This window comes from Pezoporus flaviventris, unplaced genomic scaffold (assembly GCF_033815535.1).
Source record: "Pezoporus flaviventris isolate CSIRO_AGI_PZ_B2104156 unplaced genomic scaffold, CSIRO_AGI_Pfla_v1 ptg000002l, whole genome shotgun sequence".
Classification (NCBI taxonomy): domain Eukaryota; kingdom Metazoa; phylum Chordata; class Aves; order Psittaciformes; family Psittacidae; genus Pezoporus; species Pezoporus flaviventris.
The window spans coordinates 25,975,539-25,995,298 of NW_026892550.1; the positions used below are offsets into that span (position 1 = coordinate 25,975,539).

At 41.6% G+C, this 19,760-nt stretch overlaps 1 protein-coding gene across 1 annotated transcript in view; it reads left to right on the forward strand.

Moving 5' to 3' along the window:
* The window catches only part of PDGFRA (platelet derived growth factor receptor alpha), a 36,167-nt gene extending 18,313 nt beyond the window's left edge, over positions 1-17,854 (forward strand). The window contains exons 10-23 of the mRNA XM_061472621.1: positions 83-276; positions 736-830; positions 943-1,075; positions 5,180-5,284; positions 5,988-6,098; positions 6,372-6,525; positions 7,621-7,787; positions 8,925-9,040; positions 9,621-9,743; positions 10,350-10,461; positions 12,250-12,349; positions 12,455-12,560; positions 13,251-13,486; positions 14,489-17,854. Coding sequence (XP_061328605.1) covers positions 83-276; positions 736-830; positions 943-1,075; positions 5,180-5,284; positions 5,988-6,098; positions 6,372-6,525; positions 7,621-7,787; positions 8,925-9,040; positions 9,621-9,743; positions 10,350-10,461; positions 12,250-12,349; positions 12,455-12,560; positions 13,251-13,486; positions 14,489-14,636 — 1,900 coding nt within the window. The 3' untranslated portion in view covers positions 14,637-17,854. The remainder of the gene's footprint in view (positions 1-82; positions 277-735; positions 831-942; positions 1,076-5,179; positions 5,285-5,987; positions 6,099-6,371; positions 6,526-7,620; positions 7,788-8,924; positions 9,041-9,620; positions 9,744-10,349; positions 10,462-12,249; positions 12,350-12,454; positions 12,561-13,250; positions 13,487-14,488) is intronic.
* The last annotated feature ends 1,906 nt before the right edge of the window (positions 17,855-19,760 follow it).

Here is a 19,760-nt window from a genome sequence, read left to right on the forward strand (position 1 = left end):
TTATAGGGAAAGGTGATTCTTGCTCTTGACTCTATCTGTACTGATGCCCAACACTCGTTTCCTTTGTTATTCTTCTCTACAGGTGCAGCAATGATACCTCATGGGCTCTTTTGACTAACAATATCTCCGATATACATATGGAAGCCCACCTGGATGAGAAAAACATGGTGGAAAGCCAGGTGACCTTCCAGAAGGTAGAGGAGACCCTGGCTGTGCGATGCGTGGCAAGGAACGACCTTGGTGCTGTTACTCGGGAACTGAAGCTTGTGGCTCCCAGTGAGTTCACTTTGTCCTTCTGTGAAGTTACAGCAGCCAGTTTGACCCCTCTCTAACACATCCTAGTTCAGCCTTAGCAGATAAAAATACAAATTGTTGCAGATAAAAGTAACTGGAAATGGATTTTTTTCCACCCTGGGGCATCTGAGTATGAGGCATTCTACAGGTCTCTAAAGTGCATCTGTTGTTCACTTGTTCTGTGGTTCCATGATCCATTTTATCATTTTATGGCCACTGGCTACGGGGCATTCTTCTGGATGATCTCTTCATTTGATTTTGAAACAGGAAGGCAGAGCAGCTCTGGGCTTGGGAAGACTTCACAGTCACCAGCCTCAGGAACTGCTCCTGTCACATTTGCAGAACATGGGAACTGCAGTGGTAGGGGAGGTGGGTGCCTTATGTGTGTGCCACGTTCCCTGTGGCTCAGGAGAAAAATGTGGTCTGTCTTTTCCTCCACAGCCTTGCGATCAGAACTGACAGTGGCTGCTGCAGTCTTAGTGCTGTTAGTGATTGTGATTATTTCGCTGATTGTCTTGGTCATCATATGGAAACAGGTAATGTAGAAAAAATTTTTTAGTTCAGCACTTGAGTTCTGCTGGGTTTTGATCTGCTCTGAGGTCAGGCACAGGACTAACGGTTGGTTTTGCATTCGAATGTGCTTTGCAGAAGCCGAGGTATGAGATAAGATGGAGAGTCATTGAGTCTATCAGCCCTGATGGCCATGAATACATTTATGTGGATCCAATGCAACTGCCTTATGACTCCAGATGGGAGTTTCCTCGAGATGGGTTAGTGCTTGGTAAGTTTCCTCTACAGGCCTAATATCATCCTACTCCAGGAAGAAAGACAATTCAGGACAACTCTGAGGTCTCTGCTACTAGGATTTGCGATGTTAGATACGACCATGAAGTCCAGAGCCTCTCTGTACCTGTCTGTTCTCAGTCCTTCTCCTGCATCCTCTTCTCCTATACAGTGGTGTCAGCCTTGAGCTCCCTGCGCTAGTGTCTCCCATTCCTCAGTTCCAGCTCTCCTCCACGTACTTTGTGTGCAGCGCCCACCCCCACATGGCTCTGGGGGCCTCTCCCAGCATTAAATGCCCTCTTCAGCATTCACTTCTGCTAAGGCACTCACAGGAAGTGCATCAGCATTTTTAATTTGCAAGACATTTATATACTTGTGTGCAGAGGCCGAGGGAAATCTGCAGGAAGTTATGTAGTTTTATTAAAAGTAAGTTTTAAATTATTACTCAGCACTGTGCCCATAGGAGTGCTGAGTAACTGCATAACTTATTTTTGTGGGTACTGTCCTTCTTCCTTCCCCTTCTGTTTTCTTGCTTTGTTATTCCTCCTTTGGAGTTCATACAGAATTCGGTTACAATTGTTTCTTCAGGGCCAGCCCAATCTGTCACTTGTATCAATCGAAAGTGTAATGGTTATAAACAATTTTAAGGTTCCATCCAGTCACTGCTTTAAACATACAAGCTTTCCCTCTCTTGGAGGTATCTGTGCACCAAGTTATATCATCAAACACAGAAAAAGAAGACAAAATATATTTGCTATTTGATATATTTTAAGGAAAATAGTCTCCTGGTGTAGTTCCCCTTCCCCATTACAGAGAAAGAATTGATGTTAATTCTTGAAAAAAGCAGCACAAAAAAATCTGGTTCAGGAATGATGTCCTTTAATTAAATTCATATTGCTAACTGAAAACTAGAGAAGGGTGAATATTTAATGGAAATATTTTATGACCCGGACTTTAATTATATGCCTAAATAGAATTTGTCATATCTGAGTTGTTAACAGACCACCACTGTGACTTTATCTCCCTCTGACTCATTAGCACCAGACTGCCCCTATGCCTTCCTGTTTACAAGTATATTCAGGATAGTCAGTGCTTTAAAAACTAATGCTACATGTCCTTTTGACAACCTGGATTGTACAACCATTCTTCATGACACAGTTTACATTTACCCACTGTCAGTTTTGCCATGTGAAATGTTTGCTGGTGTTTTTTTGTTTGTGGGGCTGATAATTCTGGTTTGTGTGGGTTTTCTCTTGTCAAAGTGGGAGATTACACCAAAGTAATTACACCTTCAGCTCAGGGAGGCTCGGAAGCAGGATACAAACCCATTTGGCTCAGCCAGACAAGCATTTCCCATCCTTGCTGTGTAAGCCAGCTGGCATTTATTTGTTTTTCTATCTAGTAGTGCCTGGAGTGCAATGCTGTGTTGAATGCCAACTTTGAACATTGGCTGGATGGAGTTTCAATTGGTAAATTTGGGTTACACTGCAAATTTTCCTTTGCTATCGCCCCTCCCCAATGCATGTAGTGTACTGCAGTTGAAAGCACTCATCAGCCAGTGCAAGACTAGGGGATGAGTAACAGAGTGAAAAATGTGATAACAGTGCGCTGTTTGAACGCCACTGCTTTCTCCTGGCTCTGCTGAGAAGTGGTTTGGTCCCAGCAGGACCTGGACCTCCTCCTTTGGCTGAGATGGCAGAGGGCACAGCCTTTTGAGGAGCAGAGTCCAAGTGCTGGTGTTTTTCAGGATCTTGGGGTGGCTGTAGAGAGAGGGCAGAAATGCTCCCATAAGGCACCCATTTGTTCTGACAGATGTAAGAAAATGGAATGCTGGTCTGACACAGAATCAGATTCATCCGTGTTTGCAAAAGGCGAGTTAAGATTCAAGATGCACAGCATTTAGGGACGTGATACGTAATTTCTCATGAGTCTAGACACTGGACGGAGATTTTGAGGCTTGTCACTTGTTTGGCTTTCAAAATAGACCAAGAAAGTTATAGTTTAATTTGGGCTAGCCTAATCATCCCAGTTCAACTTTAGTCAAAGAAACACCCGGTTGAAGAGGCTGTGTCTGGAACAAATTGACAGGCTTCACCTTTGTATTTGTGTCCCCTCGAGCAGAATAGCTCCTCTCTGACAGGCTCAGCAGATGGGTACAGAGGCTGAAATAGTTCTCACACCCAGGTGCTGTTTCCCTACTAGTTGGAGCAGCCTTGAGCTGCTGCTGTTGTTTGCACAGTCCCTCTGTGGCAGAGAAGCAGCTCCGCTCCTCTGGTGAACAGATCACAGTGGTGCCATTAGACTAAGAAAAGTAAACACACGCTATCATTCTGGGCTCTATTGAGGACATCAAGAATGCTGTGGCATTACAGATGCCTCCAGCTCTTGAACAGTCAGCTCCCACCTGACTCCAAATTTCAAGTGTAAAACATATGAGGCTTAAGCTATGTCTGTGGAGAGGGGTGAAAAGGGGAAATAGCAGTGACTGTTCCCTGCCATACCGGAAGCGCTCTCACTGCCTCCGTGTGCAACCCGGCTCAGCAGAGGTGATGGAGAGGGAGATGTGTGCCTTGTGCTCAGCTGACAATATGGTTTGGGGAGGAATTGGCTTGTGAAGACAAGAAGATCAAGGAGCATCAGCAAATGCCATTGCATTCTGAAGGGCTGCATCCTGCCATATGGCTCCCAGACCTTTGGTCTGAAAAATTTCTGGGGCCAAATTTCAGTCTCAGGTTGTTTGAATTAGTCTGAAATTTAGAGGGCAGCTTTCTCACATCCTGATTGGGAAGAAAAATGTTTGGAGCACAGGAATCTTGAAAAGAAATCGCATAGTTTTTATGTGCATGACAAACTACACTGTCATAGCCTTGGAGAGGCTTGGAGAGGTTCCTCAGTGGTAACCCAGCTAAGCACTTTTAACCATTTCTTGTGCTTGTTAATGATGTAGATATTGTTTGGCTGAAAATATTTTAAAAAGCATATATACAATAAAAGTGGGGGCTGTAACTAGAGGATAACACAAACATACAACCTTGCATGTCAGATAACACCTTCAGAAGCATAAAATATGGCCAGTTCAAGCTGCAAATGAACATCAAAGACAAAAAGCCATCTATTTCCATAGTAAAAGTCACTACTTATTTTTTTTCTGTTCTGGAAGTTAAAAAGTAACATAGCATAAGATAGAGAGCTTATGAGGAATATGGAGATATCCTGGCATCTGGAGCTCATATATGGGTTTGTTCACTGAGTAAGTGTTGCCTTCATGAACTTGCTTTTCAATACAGAAACTATGAAACATAATATTTTTGAGTATGGGTGTGCAGCTCATATTTCTCTAAAGGCTAACTCAATCTGCATGCAGTTCTTCTGCACAGTGTATCCATATCAGGAGACAGGAAATGATAATCCCAAATTTTTGTCTAAATTGATCTGTGGGAAGAATAAGCTGTGTATAAACATTAGCCGTTTCATTACAGCCCTTGGAAATTCACAATAAAATTTATTCCAGCATATGAAGCACACTTGCACATTAAACTTCAGAGAAGTTTCCCCTCATATGTGATCAACATGTATTTCAGCTTCTTGCAGATTACTGAGGGTGCCTCTTGCCTATTTCTACATGTGCTGTTGATGTGATTTACTCTATCTTACTGCTAGATGCATCCAGGCTTGATATAACAGCCCAAAACTACAGCTAAGGAGTCCAATTCAGATTTCTAAGTAAAGGACACAACTGTATTGCAGTCTGGTGCTGACTGAGGCAGAGAGGTCAACTTAAACCTAGAAGAGTCAATGATTAGAAAGGATAAAGCGAGTGTGGCAGGACACAGTACAAGATTAATTTAAATGAGTTGTGCTCTCATGTACAGGCAGATGTACTCCTGATGTTTGCTTGCTTGCTTTTATTTAAGACTTGTACTTAATGATAGCGTTTCATATTTGCTTTTTCTGCTTAACAATGGTAATAACAGTAATACCAGTCTGGCTAAGTGTGTGTGCTCTTTCCAGAGTACATTTGTATTTCTCTACAACCAGTAGCAGGAAACGAGGTGAATTGCTGTTACCTTCTGAAATAAATAATGGTTTCCCTTGTGTTCAGGTCGAATCCTTGGTTCTGGTGCATTTGGAAAAGTAGTCGAGGGGACTGCATATGGATTGAGTCGCTCTCAACCAGTGATGAAAGTAGCTGTGAAAATGCTGAAACGTAAGTTGTCACAGTTCCATTTCCCAAGGTAGGTAGGGCACGTTTCCACAGGGTTATTGAAGCATTGCTTGTGTATAAATAGGTTCCCCATATCTGAAGTTGAAAATGAACTATGGAATGACTAAAGTTTAAAATTATACTTTAGATTGCTTCATGGTATTTCAACATTGAAAGTGCCCGGGCTTCTGAAAACATCCAAAGTTTGGTTTTAGCTGTATGGACCATAGCAGACATAAAAACTCAGCAAGTTCAGAAAACGATAAAATAAACATGGATATTTGTGAACAAATGGAAGCTACACAATAAGGGAGCAATAGGCAGGTCTTGTGTGAGGATCTTCAGCTGACTGAAGATTCCCCGGTTCATGACAGCAGAGAATCTGATGCAGTGATTTCTTGAGAAACCTTGAGGAGCTTGCTTGTGTTGAAATGAGCACCTTGTAAAGTGCCTCTGTGCCACCTGGGCAACCCACTGTACCCCTGCAAAGGGACAAACAGAGTGGTTCAGCTACTGAGCTGCATCAAGTGATTAGTGATTTGTGACTCCTCTCCAAGCCTAAGAAAGCCTTCTGTCGAGTAAAAGACAGTCTTCTTCAAGAAACCATGGTAGCAATGTTCTAATGAGGCAAGCAAGGAGAAATCGTTTGTTACTGTGAAAAAGGTGGTTGCTCTCACTGAGTGGCTGGTGTGTTTTATTTCTACAGCTACAGCTAGATCCAGTGAGAAACAGGCACTCATGTCTGAACTGAAGATAATGACACATCTTGGCCCTCACCTGAATATTGTGAATCTGCTTGGAGCTTGTACAAAATCAGGTGGGTTTGGCTGACAGAATGGAGGTGTGCTGTGGAGCCATCATTCACTGTTGAACAAGCACACACATTTCAAGTAAAGGATTTAACAATAAATATAAACAAATAAAAGGTTTCACAAACCTGCTTGATATTTGGCAGTAGGTGCAGTCATAACTTAGTAAATAAAAATGTACTAGCCCACAATACTTTTTATGTTTTATATTTTATTTTCTACTGGGTTTAGAGTTTTTTTTTATTATTATTTTAATGCATTATTTTGCTTTATTTCATCAGGTCCTATTTACATCATTACTGAATACTGCTTTTATGGTGATTTGGTGAACTATCTGCATAAGAACAGGGACAATTTCCTGAACCGACACCCAGAGAAGCCAAAGAAAGATTTGGATATCTTTGGGATGAACTCAGCTGATGAAAGCACAAGAAGGTGGGGAAAAAAAAGTATGAACTACAACACAAGGAAATGTCATTACTAACACTTAACTCCATTTGTTTCATTCATTGTTTCAAAGCCCTCCATAATTATTCTCATTAGGCTTTTATTTACCAGGTTTCATAGACCTAGAAAGATTTCAACACTTTTTTTTCAGTCTCCCTGACATGTGTCTTGGATCCATGTTTCCCCTGTGTAGAATGCCTTCAATCCCAGGATTGCCATTGGTTCTCCATTGACATCCTGAGGTCCCAAAAACAAATCCTATTAATAAAGCATGGCCCAAAGGTTTTACAGAAAAGAGGAACCTTTTGCCCTTACCCAATTTTAAAAAGTAAAGTGCAACTATCTGTTTTCCTTGTTTCCCTGCTTGGGGAATCTCTACTGTCTAAAACTCCTTCCCTTCAAGCAACCTGACAGAGCTTGTTCTCCAAGCTCAAGTACTCTCCTTTATCTATCAATGGCTTTGCCAGTCTGAAGAGTTTCCTTCTGGTTAATGTTCATCCCACAGCTTTTTCCAGATGATGAAGGAAGCTTGTCATCATACATTCAGCAATAAAGCAATGTCATAAAATTAGCCAGGATTTAGAAAGTGAATGGAGATTCCTTCAAAAAATCACTCAGGCAAATAGCTCAACTGACTCAGTAGCTCAGTACAGCCAGGACAATTCACCTGAGTGTGGGTTTGTGCAGAAGGACTGGATTAGATGCAAACTGTCTGGGTGAATAAATTACATCTATCATTTGGAATACCTTTAACTAAAAGCCCAAGTAATAGTAATACTTGAATTCAGTGGGATTTTCAGATGTTAGACAATATATGCTTGCATACCTGACTCTTTTCAAAAGGGCAGGTCAAAACACTTGACTACGGTAATACCTGGTGACATGTACTAATATGTGATAATACACAGTTATGTTACAGTACACGATCATCATGTATTCCCTACCAGGAAACCAGCTCTTGTATTTCACAGCAATACAATTGTACACTGTAAGAGAACTGTTAGATCTACAGGATGCTGTGGCAGGGAAGTTACCTTGACACCCCTCACTGATACACCTTTCTTTTTTTTTTTCCTATTTCAGTTATGTGATATTATCATTTGAAAACACTGGAGAATACATGGACATGAAACAGGCTGATACCACTCAGTACGTGCCAATGTTGGAAAGGAAGGAGGGATCTAAATACTCTGATATTCAGAGATCTGTGTATGATAGGCCTGCTTCATATAAGAAGAAATCTATGTCAGGTAATATAGAATTTTCTCTTTTGATACATCATTAATACAAATAGTTCTTACATACATGCATAGCTTGTTTTTGCTCTCTGTAGACATAAGCTCTTCATCTGTGTTCTGCAAGTGTGCAAACTATATGAGCTATAAAATAAAAACTTATGCTTGTGTTCTTCTTTATGCTCTGGGAATAGAAATTCATGCTCCTGGAGCAAAAGGGATCCTGTCGGATATTTGCTTCTACGCTGAAGTGCTCTGCAACAGGGCTGTAGGCATTCTTTGGAGGTAGTGATTCTATCAGTCGTGTAGTTTGCAAGATTTTGAGCAATAGCAATGAACAACAGTGATAGTAATTTGTAATGTTCTGTTTCTACTTATATTTCACGTTAACTGACACTTACCAAATGCAGAACACTCCCAAATACTTTCCTGGATTATGTAATGAAGATAATGAATTCATCTTATTCCCTGGTCCTGTTCTCAGAAACCAAATATGCTTTGCTTTAAAAATAGGCACTGTCCTTTCTGCCTCTAGGCCTCAGAAGCTGAACTATATCCAGTCCCAGATCTACATCTCAGACTAATGTACTCATATTGTGCCCTAGGACAGTTGGAGTAAATGAATCACTGAATTCTGAATGCTTTTTTTCCTGACATCTTTCATAAAAAAATAAGAACTGTTACTATAGAATTCCTGACCCTTCCTGCTGGTATTGGATTAGTCCCCGTGAATACTTGCCGGGAAACATAACAGTATTCAGCAAAAGTAAATGGATAAGAATGTACATGCATGCACAAAAACCTGATGAAGGCACCACCTCTAAATAAATGTTTTTGTACCACATGCTGAGAGTTGTAAACAACCTCTATAACACTTCCACGAGTCTTTTAACTTCACTTTTTCCTGCACTTCTCTGAGGAAAAAAATACAGAAGGAGAAAACTCAAAACCTATATTTAATACTGGTTGTTTTTAAAAATGCAGTATGTGTCAGTGACTGATGCAGACATTAAAAGTGGTTAGTTATTATGAAAAGACTGGTTTGGTCATGGTACTCTGTTAAAATCATCGGCTTAGAATCATGATGGGTAGGGGGAAATGGGTGCTGCATTCCCACTCTGAAGCACAAACACATTCTCTCTTCTTCAGTAGAATCAGAAGTCAAAAACCTTCTTTCAGATGACAGTTCGGAGGGTCTCAGCCTACTGGATTTGCTGAGCTTCACCTACCAGGTTGCACGGGGAATGGAATTCCTGGCTTCTAAAAATGTAAGTAAATAGAAAATCGAACAAAACTGACGAAAGTGCAAACAGGTCTTTGCCTCCAACTCTGGTTTTTAATTTAGCTTCTGAAAACACCACATAATATAATATTCTTTTTGGTGGCATAGACAGCTTTCTTACTTGCTTGGCAACTGGCATCACCATGGTTAGAAAAATCAAAGCAGCAGCCAATCCTCTTCTGTTGTTGCAGCCATGACATTCATGGAATCAGGGTGCCAGAGATGGTGGTGGATCTAGGCAGGGTCTGGGTGGAGGGTCCATGCAGCCACAGACCAGCATGGTAAGAAGTGTTGACATATCATTAGTACATGATGGGTAGAAAGGGAAAGGCTGGCATCATTTTGTCTCCTCCCCATTACAATGCATCCGCATGAGCTCTCACTGGCTCTGAGGACTGATGCCTCCCTGCCTCTGTTAGCAGGGCAATACAGGTGCCTGTTCGGTAGAAGACCTTCTTAAGACTGTGCCTAGAAAGTCAATAGGTCTTTTTTCAGGCATCTTTGCAAAGGAAATGGACTTCGTGGAACTAGCACGTCCTTGAACAACTTCATTTCTCTTCATACAGTGTGTGCATCGTGACTTGGCAGCTCGTAATGTCCTCCTGGCTCAAGGAAAAATCGTGAAGATCTGTGACTTTGGGCTGGCTAGAGACATCATGCATGATTCCAACTATGTCTCCAAGGGCAGCGTATGTACTTCTTAATCTCCTGAGCTCTGTTTTAATTGAAATGAGAAGTGCCAATTTTAAATGCTTTTCGATGTTCTTGCCATTCAGTGCTGGTTACACTAATTGACTGTTGGGATAAACGCTCCTGAGAACAATTTTTCTTCAGTTTGTTAATTCCTGTAACTTTTATAATTCCACTTTGAGGCCGAAAAGTACTTGGCCACACTTCGTACTTCACAGGCTGATATTTTAACTGTCAAGTTTTGTGACTGGATAAATTAAGGAATTCTCAATATGATATGGAGAGTAGTGACACATCAGTCAATGATATAGACTAGACCAGCAGCGCCAGCTTTAGTATCATATCTTCAATCAGCTTGGTCATTTGCTAGTGATAAAATGAATAAAGTCATTGCTTAATTAGCTTCTGTGGGGAGCAAATAGTAGCATTGCTTATAATCCTGGTACATCTGTGTTATATTGAATTAAAAACAAACACTAACCAGGTTAACACAGCTTTCCTTATTAGAGAGAAGTTAAACCTGGCTACCAAACAACAACTGTAATGGGAAGCACTTCTTTAATGACTAATCTGTGCTGTTTGGGGTTCCTTTCTTTTTGCTCCAGACTTTCCTCCCGGTGAAATGGATGGCACCTGAAAGCATTTTTGACAATCTGTACACAACATTAAGCGATGTCTGGTCTTATGGCATTCTGCTGTGGGAAATATTTTCTCTTGGTATGTACTGTGAACACTTTCTTATGTGTAGTGATTAAGCTTTTTCAGTTCAAGCTGTTCTACATAAAGTATTTAAAATTCTACAGTAAAAATGTATGTGTGAATCAACTGTTAACTATTCTTCTATATGGGGTTTCAGATCTCAGCTTTGGGCGTGAAATGAAATTTCCATACTCTCCCCAAGTTCTCTTTAGATTTTTTTCTGCAAGGTATTTTTTTTTTCTTGCTAGAAAACTTAAAACAATGCATGAAAAGATTTTGTGGAAAAAAAAAGGGTGTGCTGGCTAGAGTGGATTTTCTGGCTAATATGGGAAGGAGCATGTTTCCCCCTTGCAAGAGGGTGCCTGGAGCTGCAGCCCAGCCCAGTGGCTGGTTTGAAACAGTCTCTTCATATATGTTTCTTAGTCCCATTACTGAATGAAAACAAACGTCAATCTTCTGGGATACTGATTTCTCATTTCCAGGTCAGCACTGTTCACACAGTTGGTTTATGGCAGCATAAAGTGGTTATGACAGTGTATGGCAGTTGCAGACAATGTACAGTTCCCAGCTGGAAAGAGCCAGGGAACAGCCTGGCTCTTTCCTCAGCCTCATTAATTAGCCTCCCAGGCAGGTGGCTGGCCTGCTTCAGCAAGTGTGCGTTGCCCAGATCTATTCTCAGCAGAATTAATCACGCCTATATGGCATCTACTACTGCCCTACGGCAACCCCCAGCCTAACGTTATTTTCTAGATTAAGTTGTCATGTAGCTGCTTCTCAGAAAACAGCAGTTCCACCATTTATAGTATTGATTACTGTAATCTCTGGGCATCATAGCATGCTGTAATAACCATTCCCTGGCATCCCTGAGTGGCATGCGATTGCCATCGGATAGCTCTGGAACTAAGGCACAGTGAAGCCTGGGCTTGACTGCCTTATCATTAAGGAAGATTCTGAAGCCCAGTTTTAGGTGAAAATCCTGCTTTTGAGAGGGCTGAGGTTTCTGGAGTAATATTATAGTGTGCCTCCGCCACCCAAGAAAGATGATCTGTCTTGGAAAGAAAAACAGATGCTCAGCAGTATTTCCTAGGAAGGCCAACTTTGACATCTTGCTGCAACACTGATTTCAGCTTGAATGATCCTTTTACACATCAGTGGCAAGTGGGCTTGAGTGCAATGGTCAGTATGCTATGGCCCCAAATGACCACTTAGCTGAATCAGCTCAGGTGCCACATCCAAACTTTCCAACTACCCATGTAGCTGACAGGTTAGCTGTTGTCTAAAGCTAGTTGCCAGATGAGAAGACTTGGGTATGGAGGGACTGGCTCATAATAAGGCTTTGCCTTTACAACTGGGATGAGACAAGTAACTTGGGCCATGGCACTCTCAGCTGTTGTGCAGGTGCCAAAGGCAGTAAAACCAGATAAAGCAAGTGATTTGCCTAATGTTGCACAGAAAATCGGTGGCAGAGCAGAGCCATGATCCCATATCTGCCAAATGTGAGCTGATGACCTGATGCAGGTATCATCCAACCCCTGTGCACGATAAATATATTCTATAAACACTGTAAAGGTATTTTTTCCTAAGTAGTACCTACTTGAGTCTTTCCTAGCCAGTGTTTTGCATCAAACACTAATGTCCTGAAGACAATAGCTCTGATATGAAGCATTGGCTATGAAAGATTAATTTTGTTGGCACGTCAAATTATGGTGTTAATGTATTTTGACATGAACAGCAAGAGAGTATTTAGAAACTCTGCCAGAGACAGTCAAATACAGAGTAGTATTTTTTCTTCTCTTTAATCTGCAGGTGGCACACCATATCCTGGCATGATGGTCGATTCTACTTTCTACAATAAGATCAAGAGTGGATACCGAATGGCCAAACCTGATCATGCTACTAATGAAGTGTATGTGTGCATTAGGCTTTTCCACACCTGGCTAGTCTCCAGTTTCTGTTTGGTTACTCACTTTCTTTTATCAGTTGGCTAAATTGGTTTCCATCTTATCTGCAGGTATGAGATCATGGTGAAGTGCTGGAACAGTGAGCCAGAAAAAAGACCTTCCTTTTACCATCTGAGTGAAATTGTGGAGAGCTTGTTGCCTGGAGAGTACAAAAAGGTTTGCTCTTTGGAATTTTCCCTGTTTTCTATACATTATTTTAGAGGGAATTGCAAGTGTTCCAACCATGAAAACCATGAGCACTGAACTGGTAAATACCAACCTATGTGAATTATGTGATTTGGACAGGAACATCACATGCTTTTGCATGCAAGCTTACTGAGAGAAGCAATTCTGCAATATTAAAGTTCTGCAGTATTAACTAGGAAGCAGACCTCTCCATTTGTACTTAAAACCTACCAAATCAATTTTTCTACTAGGGGATGGGTTTTATATGTTGTCACTGGATTTTCTAGGCAGTGACTTATCAGCCCGTGTATATAATCTCCCTATCTCCCTCTTTGGACCCTGACACTGGCAGGTTTTCCCCTCATACTTCTAATACCTGTGCTTTGCCTGCCCCATCATTCAGTGTTTCATTTTCCTGCCTGCCTTCACTCCCTTCTCCCTCCCCCACCCTCTTTCATACTTACTAGTCTGCTTTGTGCTGTCACACTCACTCCTGCATCATCTAAAACTTACGTGTCAGTTCTCCCTTCAAATCATTTGAAGATGCTGGATTTCTCTATCCAGTGCTGTTGGCTCATAGGGCAAAACATTTTCCGGGCTAATGAATCACAGCTACCCATCTGAAGAAAGACAGCCTCAGTGAACAGTGTGTAACGAGGGATTTGAAATTAATATTTTCAGAGCTATGAGAAGATTCACCTGGACTTCCTGAAAAGTGATCACCCAGCTGTCACACGCATGAGAGGGGAATGTGACAATGCTTACATTGGTGTCACCTACAAGAATGAAGACAAGCTAAAGGACAGGGAGAGCGGATTTGATGAGCAGAGGCTGAGTGCTGACAGTGGGTACATCATCCCTCTGCCTGACATTGACCCTGTTTCTGAAGATGAGCTTGGCAAAAGGAACAGGCACAGGTAGGTGCAGTTTATAGATCATGCAGCTCATAGTCATCGTTTGAGTTCTTGTTTGACAATGTGAATTAACAATTTTTAGCATCTTACTCCATGAATATTTTCCTCATCTCTGTTGAAACTCCTTGTTGGGAAGCTGCCATGTAAATATGGTAGTATGACTGGCAACAATGTTTTCAATGGGAAAAATGTAATTCCACCTCTTTTGTGACTGCCAGTGGGAGGGGACTGTTGGTAGGGCACTCCTGTATGTCCTGGGGACTCCATTTTTAGCTTGGCCAAGTTGCAGTGGCTGTCTGGTGGCTCTGTGGGCAAATTTTGCAACACATCTTGCCCCTACAGCTCAATGCCCTGGAGCTGCATGTGGGATCTCAAGTGATTGATTTGTTCTATCTGAGACCACTACAAAATCTGGAATAAGTTGTTTTTAATACCAGTCTTCCATGGTATTCTTTTCTTTGACAGCAGGGTATCCAGGACTTTTTACTGCTCCCTTGTCAGTTTGCATGACCGATTCCACTAGCACACTGCACTGTGTAACCTTACTATTACTTTTTTATTTGATTTGTTTGATTCAGCACTGAGTTCATAGTATGCAAATTAACAACCTAGAAACTTCTTTTTTGATATTTTTGCACAATTTTCGAGAAGGGGATGAATAAGTCCCTAAGAATCACTATCCACATTAAGAGTTATTGCCTCTCTCTAGTTGTCTGTTATTTTATTTTCACCTGACCTCCCTAGATGTACCAAAGTGACCTATTGTCACAGCAGCATCATCAAGCTATTTTTCTAACAGAAAGTGCTTGGAGAAACCTATATGCAACCTGCTCCTTTGAATTCTGAGGTGGTTCATTACTTTTGAAATACAAGATGTGTCAGTCATCTAAGATTGTGCTGTGTGTTAGAAAGCATGTGGGGAGGTAGTGTTCAGTCCTGCTAGAGACTGGAGTACTTAACCACATTTGCCGTGTATTTTATTTCTGGGGTGTTTGTCTCTTCCAGTTCCCAGACATCTGAAGAAAGTGCCATTGAAACTGGTTCCAGTAGCTCTACCTTCATCAAGAGAGAGGATGAGACCATTGAGGACATTGACATGATGGATGACATTGGGATCGATTCCTCAGACCTGGTGGAGGACAGCTTCCTGTAACCCCACAGACACCTTCCAGCTCTGCACACAAGGAAGATTGCCATGTCATCTGTAGAATCCTGCTCCACAGAGAAAACCACTTTATTGCAATGCCACAGATGTGAAGAGGTGGATTTGTACAGAGAAACTCCTGGTGGCGGGCAGAGAAATCATCCTATGAGTGAAAGAAAGACATGTCGAAGATGGATTTTTAGTTTTGCTTCTTGCAGTACTTCAGTAGCATCTCAGTGTTTGCCATTTGAACTGGTAGGAGGATGAAGGAAAAGGCCACAAACAGACAAGTTTTGTGTTTCAAGGGCATTCATGTGACTGATGTATCAAATTTCCACTGCAGCAATACTTCACCATTGTAATTATGTAAATAACTGTCTACTCAAGGATTTTCTGAGGTGCACATTGAACATGTGCCATGGATTTTAGAAGAGATCGCTCATGAATTTTGTGTACTTCTTCCCTCAATCTTAATGTCAGCTGCTGTTGAACTATCATGTGAACTGAAGAACGTACTAAAACCACTTTTGGACCAGAAAGGTCTAAAACCACAAGGGACTCACCGGTACTACAAAACATGTTACTTTTTACCATTAACGCAAGTAAATGGGAATAATAATAATAATAATAATAATAATTAAAAACCAGTCTATAATAGGTATTAGAAACCTAGTAAATCTTTATTAACTATAGAAGATAGCTGTTTTCAAGATAATACCACTACTGTTTTCAGTAACACTAAATGTATATTTTACAATTCATTGTCCTTCAGTAAAAACACAGTCTCAAGAAACTTTTTTAAGTACAAGGAAAAAATTTATGACCTGAAAAAGATGGTAACCATTCTGGTTAGCTAAAACTAGTTTAACATGGAGAAAAACCTGCTATTTTGTTTTCTATCATGAGCTAAGTAGCTTTTCTAATCAGCTATACTACAAGCAATTATTGTCCTCTGATTAAATGAGGTTCTAAACATTTAAATGTTAAAAAAAAAGAAAAAGTTATGCCAGATCTCCGAGATGCTGGATAATGGAAGATTATGATAAACCAGCAGCAACATCCCATTGTTATCATTTTATTTCATGGGTACTCAAAAGAAATCTTATCCTGGGGTTAGCTGTGAAGAGTTGGTTTGATCTTTGAACTGTTCAAAGAACAAAGACATCTCTCCCAGTCTGGAACTCAAGTTTAAATAAGCAGAAATAATTCTGCAGCAAATATTCTTGTCTTAGTTTTCAGGTTTAAACAGAAACAGAAAACATTATTATCTTTGCCGACTGTAACTACAAATTGTAATTGCTTCCAAGACTGTTTTTTTTGAAGAAAAAGCATCAAAATGAATGTGCTCTCAGCCTGCAATACTTGTTTTTTTTGACACCACTTATATGAACAAAGTATTACTGTTACTGCTATCACTGTACAATGTGTTAATGAGATATGATGCTTTGGAAGACTCACATGTAAAAAATGGTACATCACTGCGAAGGGCCCCATCCTTTCTGGTGCTCAGCTTTCAAGCTTAATCTTAATTCATTGTGATGAGCGTCTCGTAGGACCTGCTCAGCCTCTGGCCTGACACAACCAATGCAGGTCAAACTCATCCCTGTGTTTCAGTATTTTTCCTAGGAAGTGTAAAAGGTGGACCAGCAGCTACTGACAGAACATGCTGCCACATTAAACTACAGTTTAACTTGACATGGCCCTTAGAAAAGCTACACAACTCACCTTGGTTTCACTTGTGGACAGTTGCGGATCATATGAAAGCAAAACTAATATTGTCAGTGTTACAGGCAAATAATTCTGAGTCTGGGTTTCAAAATGGCACCTGGCTAAGGCCACGTACAAGCATACAACTGATATCAAAACAGGACCTGAAGCAAGGCACCCTCATTTTCAACCCTGATAAAGGACGACAATCAGAAGGAAGCATGAGTGATGGCACATCCGCTATTTCTTGCAGTCAACAAATCAAGACCTGAAATACAAGACCTGAAATACCTGGGAGCTATGCTTTAGCCAGACACATCATTGAACTCTGTACGGGGACAACTGTGAAACATAAAGACTCTTGATGCAACCAGATGAGATAATGGAAAGTCTCCCTCCATCTATAAACTATGAATTGAGAAAACACAAATTATCTATTTGATATCCCAGATATCTGAATGGCCACTTGAGACCACACATGCCTTAATTTGCATATGTAGTCATTACAATTACATGTTCAAATTAGGCAAGCAATTTCACCTGCATTTTTTGCACATGGCCATGGGTTCTTCAGGGTTTGAAAATCAGCTGCCGCATGTTTTATTATACTAGTTACTGGAATCTAAGGACATTTTCATGTAGTCTCCCCTTCCCCTCACTGGTTTCATTCTGTATCTCTCAGTGCATCTCCAGTGGGGCTAGACCCAACCAGTGGAAGTGAACCAGCTGGCTCACTTTCTGATGCATGGTAATGTTGATTCTCCATCTTGTCATGAGTATTGTATAGATTAACTGGATCTGTGCCAGGGTCTAGCTAAACCCAGCTCAGTCCAGGCTTGGAATCAGATAAGATGGCCTGGAAACTGGAATAAGAAGCAGAGGAAGAGAGGGGATTTACTAGAGAGGGAGAGTTGTGAAAGGATGATTTGTTTTGTTTTACACTATTATCAGTATTACAGACTTTTTGTTTTATGGCTTAATTTTTGAGAAGCCACTGGAAGAGATATTCCCAAACCTTTCATTACAGTAATTGTATAATGACAATCAGTGTTAGCCTATGAAACACAGCTTTTGATTTGGAATGGCCAACCAATACCTTAAAGTGTGGTCTCCAACTTGTACAAAACGGTCCTAATACATGATGAAGGACGTGAGATATGGTGATGTTATACATCAATATGTATATAAGTATTTTTATATAGACTTTTAGAATACTGCCAAAACATTTATGACAGCTATATCACTGCCTTTGTTTATAGTTTTTTTTTACTGTGATATATTCCACAGGCACGTTAACTGTTGCACTTTGAATGTCCAAAAGTTATATTTTAGAATAATAAAAAAGGAAGTGTTTCCAAAATGGTGGCTGTTGTGAAATGTTTGAAAAAGGGTGAACTGGCCTGAGAGATAGTAGGCACAAAATGTATTTCAAAAATGCCCCTGTTGATATTTTGTCTTTGAAAAAAGTCCTGTAAATTAAGATCTCTATATTTCAATAAATGATATATAATTTAAGGATATGTGAGGGGTCTATACTCACTTTTTGAGAGATGGTTATAGAGGATCAGTCTTGCTTTGGGCTTTTCTTCCCCCTCAAAAGATTTTGGTTAATTGGGTGCCCTGCAAAGCCATCAGGATGCAATGACAAGCAGGTCCCTGAGTCCTTCTGGTGGTCGTAGCATGGAAGTGCCTGCAGCAAATCATCTGCACAGCGAGTGACATCTGTGGGGAGCTATGCTGTCCCCCAGACTATGGCAGAGGCAGTGCTCCAGCCATGCTCCTGCTGCCCAGAGCAGAGCATGTGCCTCTGAATGAGGTGAAACCCTTCTTGTCGTTGGCACTATGTGTGCTGGGGAGACAGATGCCTGCTGGTCTGCACACACCGAGGAAAAGGGTGACACGGGATGCAAATGGATGTGTTGTGCTGCATGTCTGCAATGTACATTCTCTGCTGTTTCTATCATTACTGTGCAGCAAATGGCTTTATGCAAGGATTGCTTTTAACAAGGCACTGTAAGTGACCTGTGTCAGTCTTTAGCCCAAAGCTTTTCATGATTAGAGGTTTGAAATAGCCATGCTTTCTCTGCCTCTGGTTAAGGGGCTTTTTAAGCCTACACTGAGCTCATCTTCTTTATGAATCAACCAGATTTTTGTCCCATGGTTCTGTGCTTCACATTAATTAATTTTACACAGCGGATGTAACTGAATGTGAAATTGGGAAGAATTGCAAGATTTCAGCCTGAAAACAGAGTTAAACTATCAGTTGCACTTCCTACAGAAGAGCCTGTCCTGGTTTGCCATTGGGAGCCAGGAAAGGCTGGCTGTGGGAAAACCTTGTGAACAGGCAGGTTAGCAAACTCCTGTCCATGGAGAAGTCACTTGATAAAACATACTTAGAGATGAACTCTCCATCTATCATCTCCCTCTCCGTCACCACTTCCTTTCAAAACAAACCTGCTCCTCGCTCCAAACAGCATGCAGCGGTCTGGGCCTTTGTCTTAGATAAGAGTTGGAGAAGATTCCCTCTCATTTTTGTCCTTGACAAAGAGGAATCTTCATCCTACAGCACTGCATGAACACACAACGCTTCCTGCCACCCCAGGGGTTCAGGAAAGAGCTGTGGCAGCACTTGGTCCTTACATCTGTCTTACTCGGTTGCTCGCCTGCTATTCTGGAAGCTCAGCAGCTGCGTGAGACACGAGGACTGATGGACCCCTGATTCCTGATGTGCATGGTAATGGGTGGTGGCACCACAATCCCCCTCTGTACAAAAGCCTTCAGCTGGGTACAGAGCTCAGAATCAGTTCTGCATTCTCTTCTTCCCCTTTGCAGAGCAGGAATGCAATCTTATGAGTATAGGGTATGGCTGTGTGCCTGTGAGCGCGTGTGTTCATGCTGGGGAGCATGGATGGTGAGTATCTCACCGTCCTGCTGAAGTAGATCCGTTTTGGGCAAAAGCGTAACCCTTCTTTCTATTGATAACCGCAGAGTGGGTGTGCAGTGGGAGTCATGCTCATTGTCTTGCTCCCTGTCTCAAGGCCTCTGCAAGTGTTTGGCTGGAAACGTATCCAGGGAGTGCACTGGCACATGGCAGAGGCAGTCTGGCCAGGATAGAGGAGCTGCGGGGAGAGTGGCACTGTGCCTGGAGCAGCAGAGAGGGGAGGGGTCCTAGCCAGGAAAGGGAAGGGAAAAGTAGGGAACGTCTGTCCACATGAGCCTTATGCAGGAGACTTTGGTTTATGCAGGTAACCAGACCTTTGCCTAAGCGTCTGGATTGCTATAAGTGGTACAAAAGGGTAGCAGCAGGTTTATCAGCCACCCTGAGAAGCTCCCAGTGGCTCTGGGAATCTTAGGCTCAGTGCCCTTGCAACTGTTTCAGCAACATGGCTGTCTCCCATCACCTTATCCCCATCGTGAGAGGTTGTG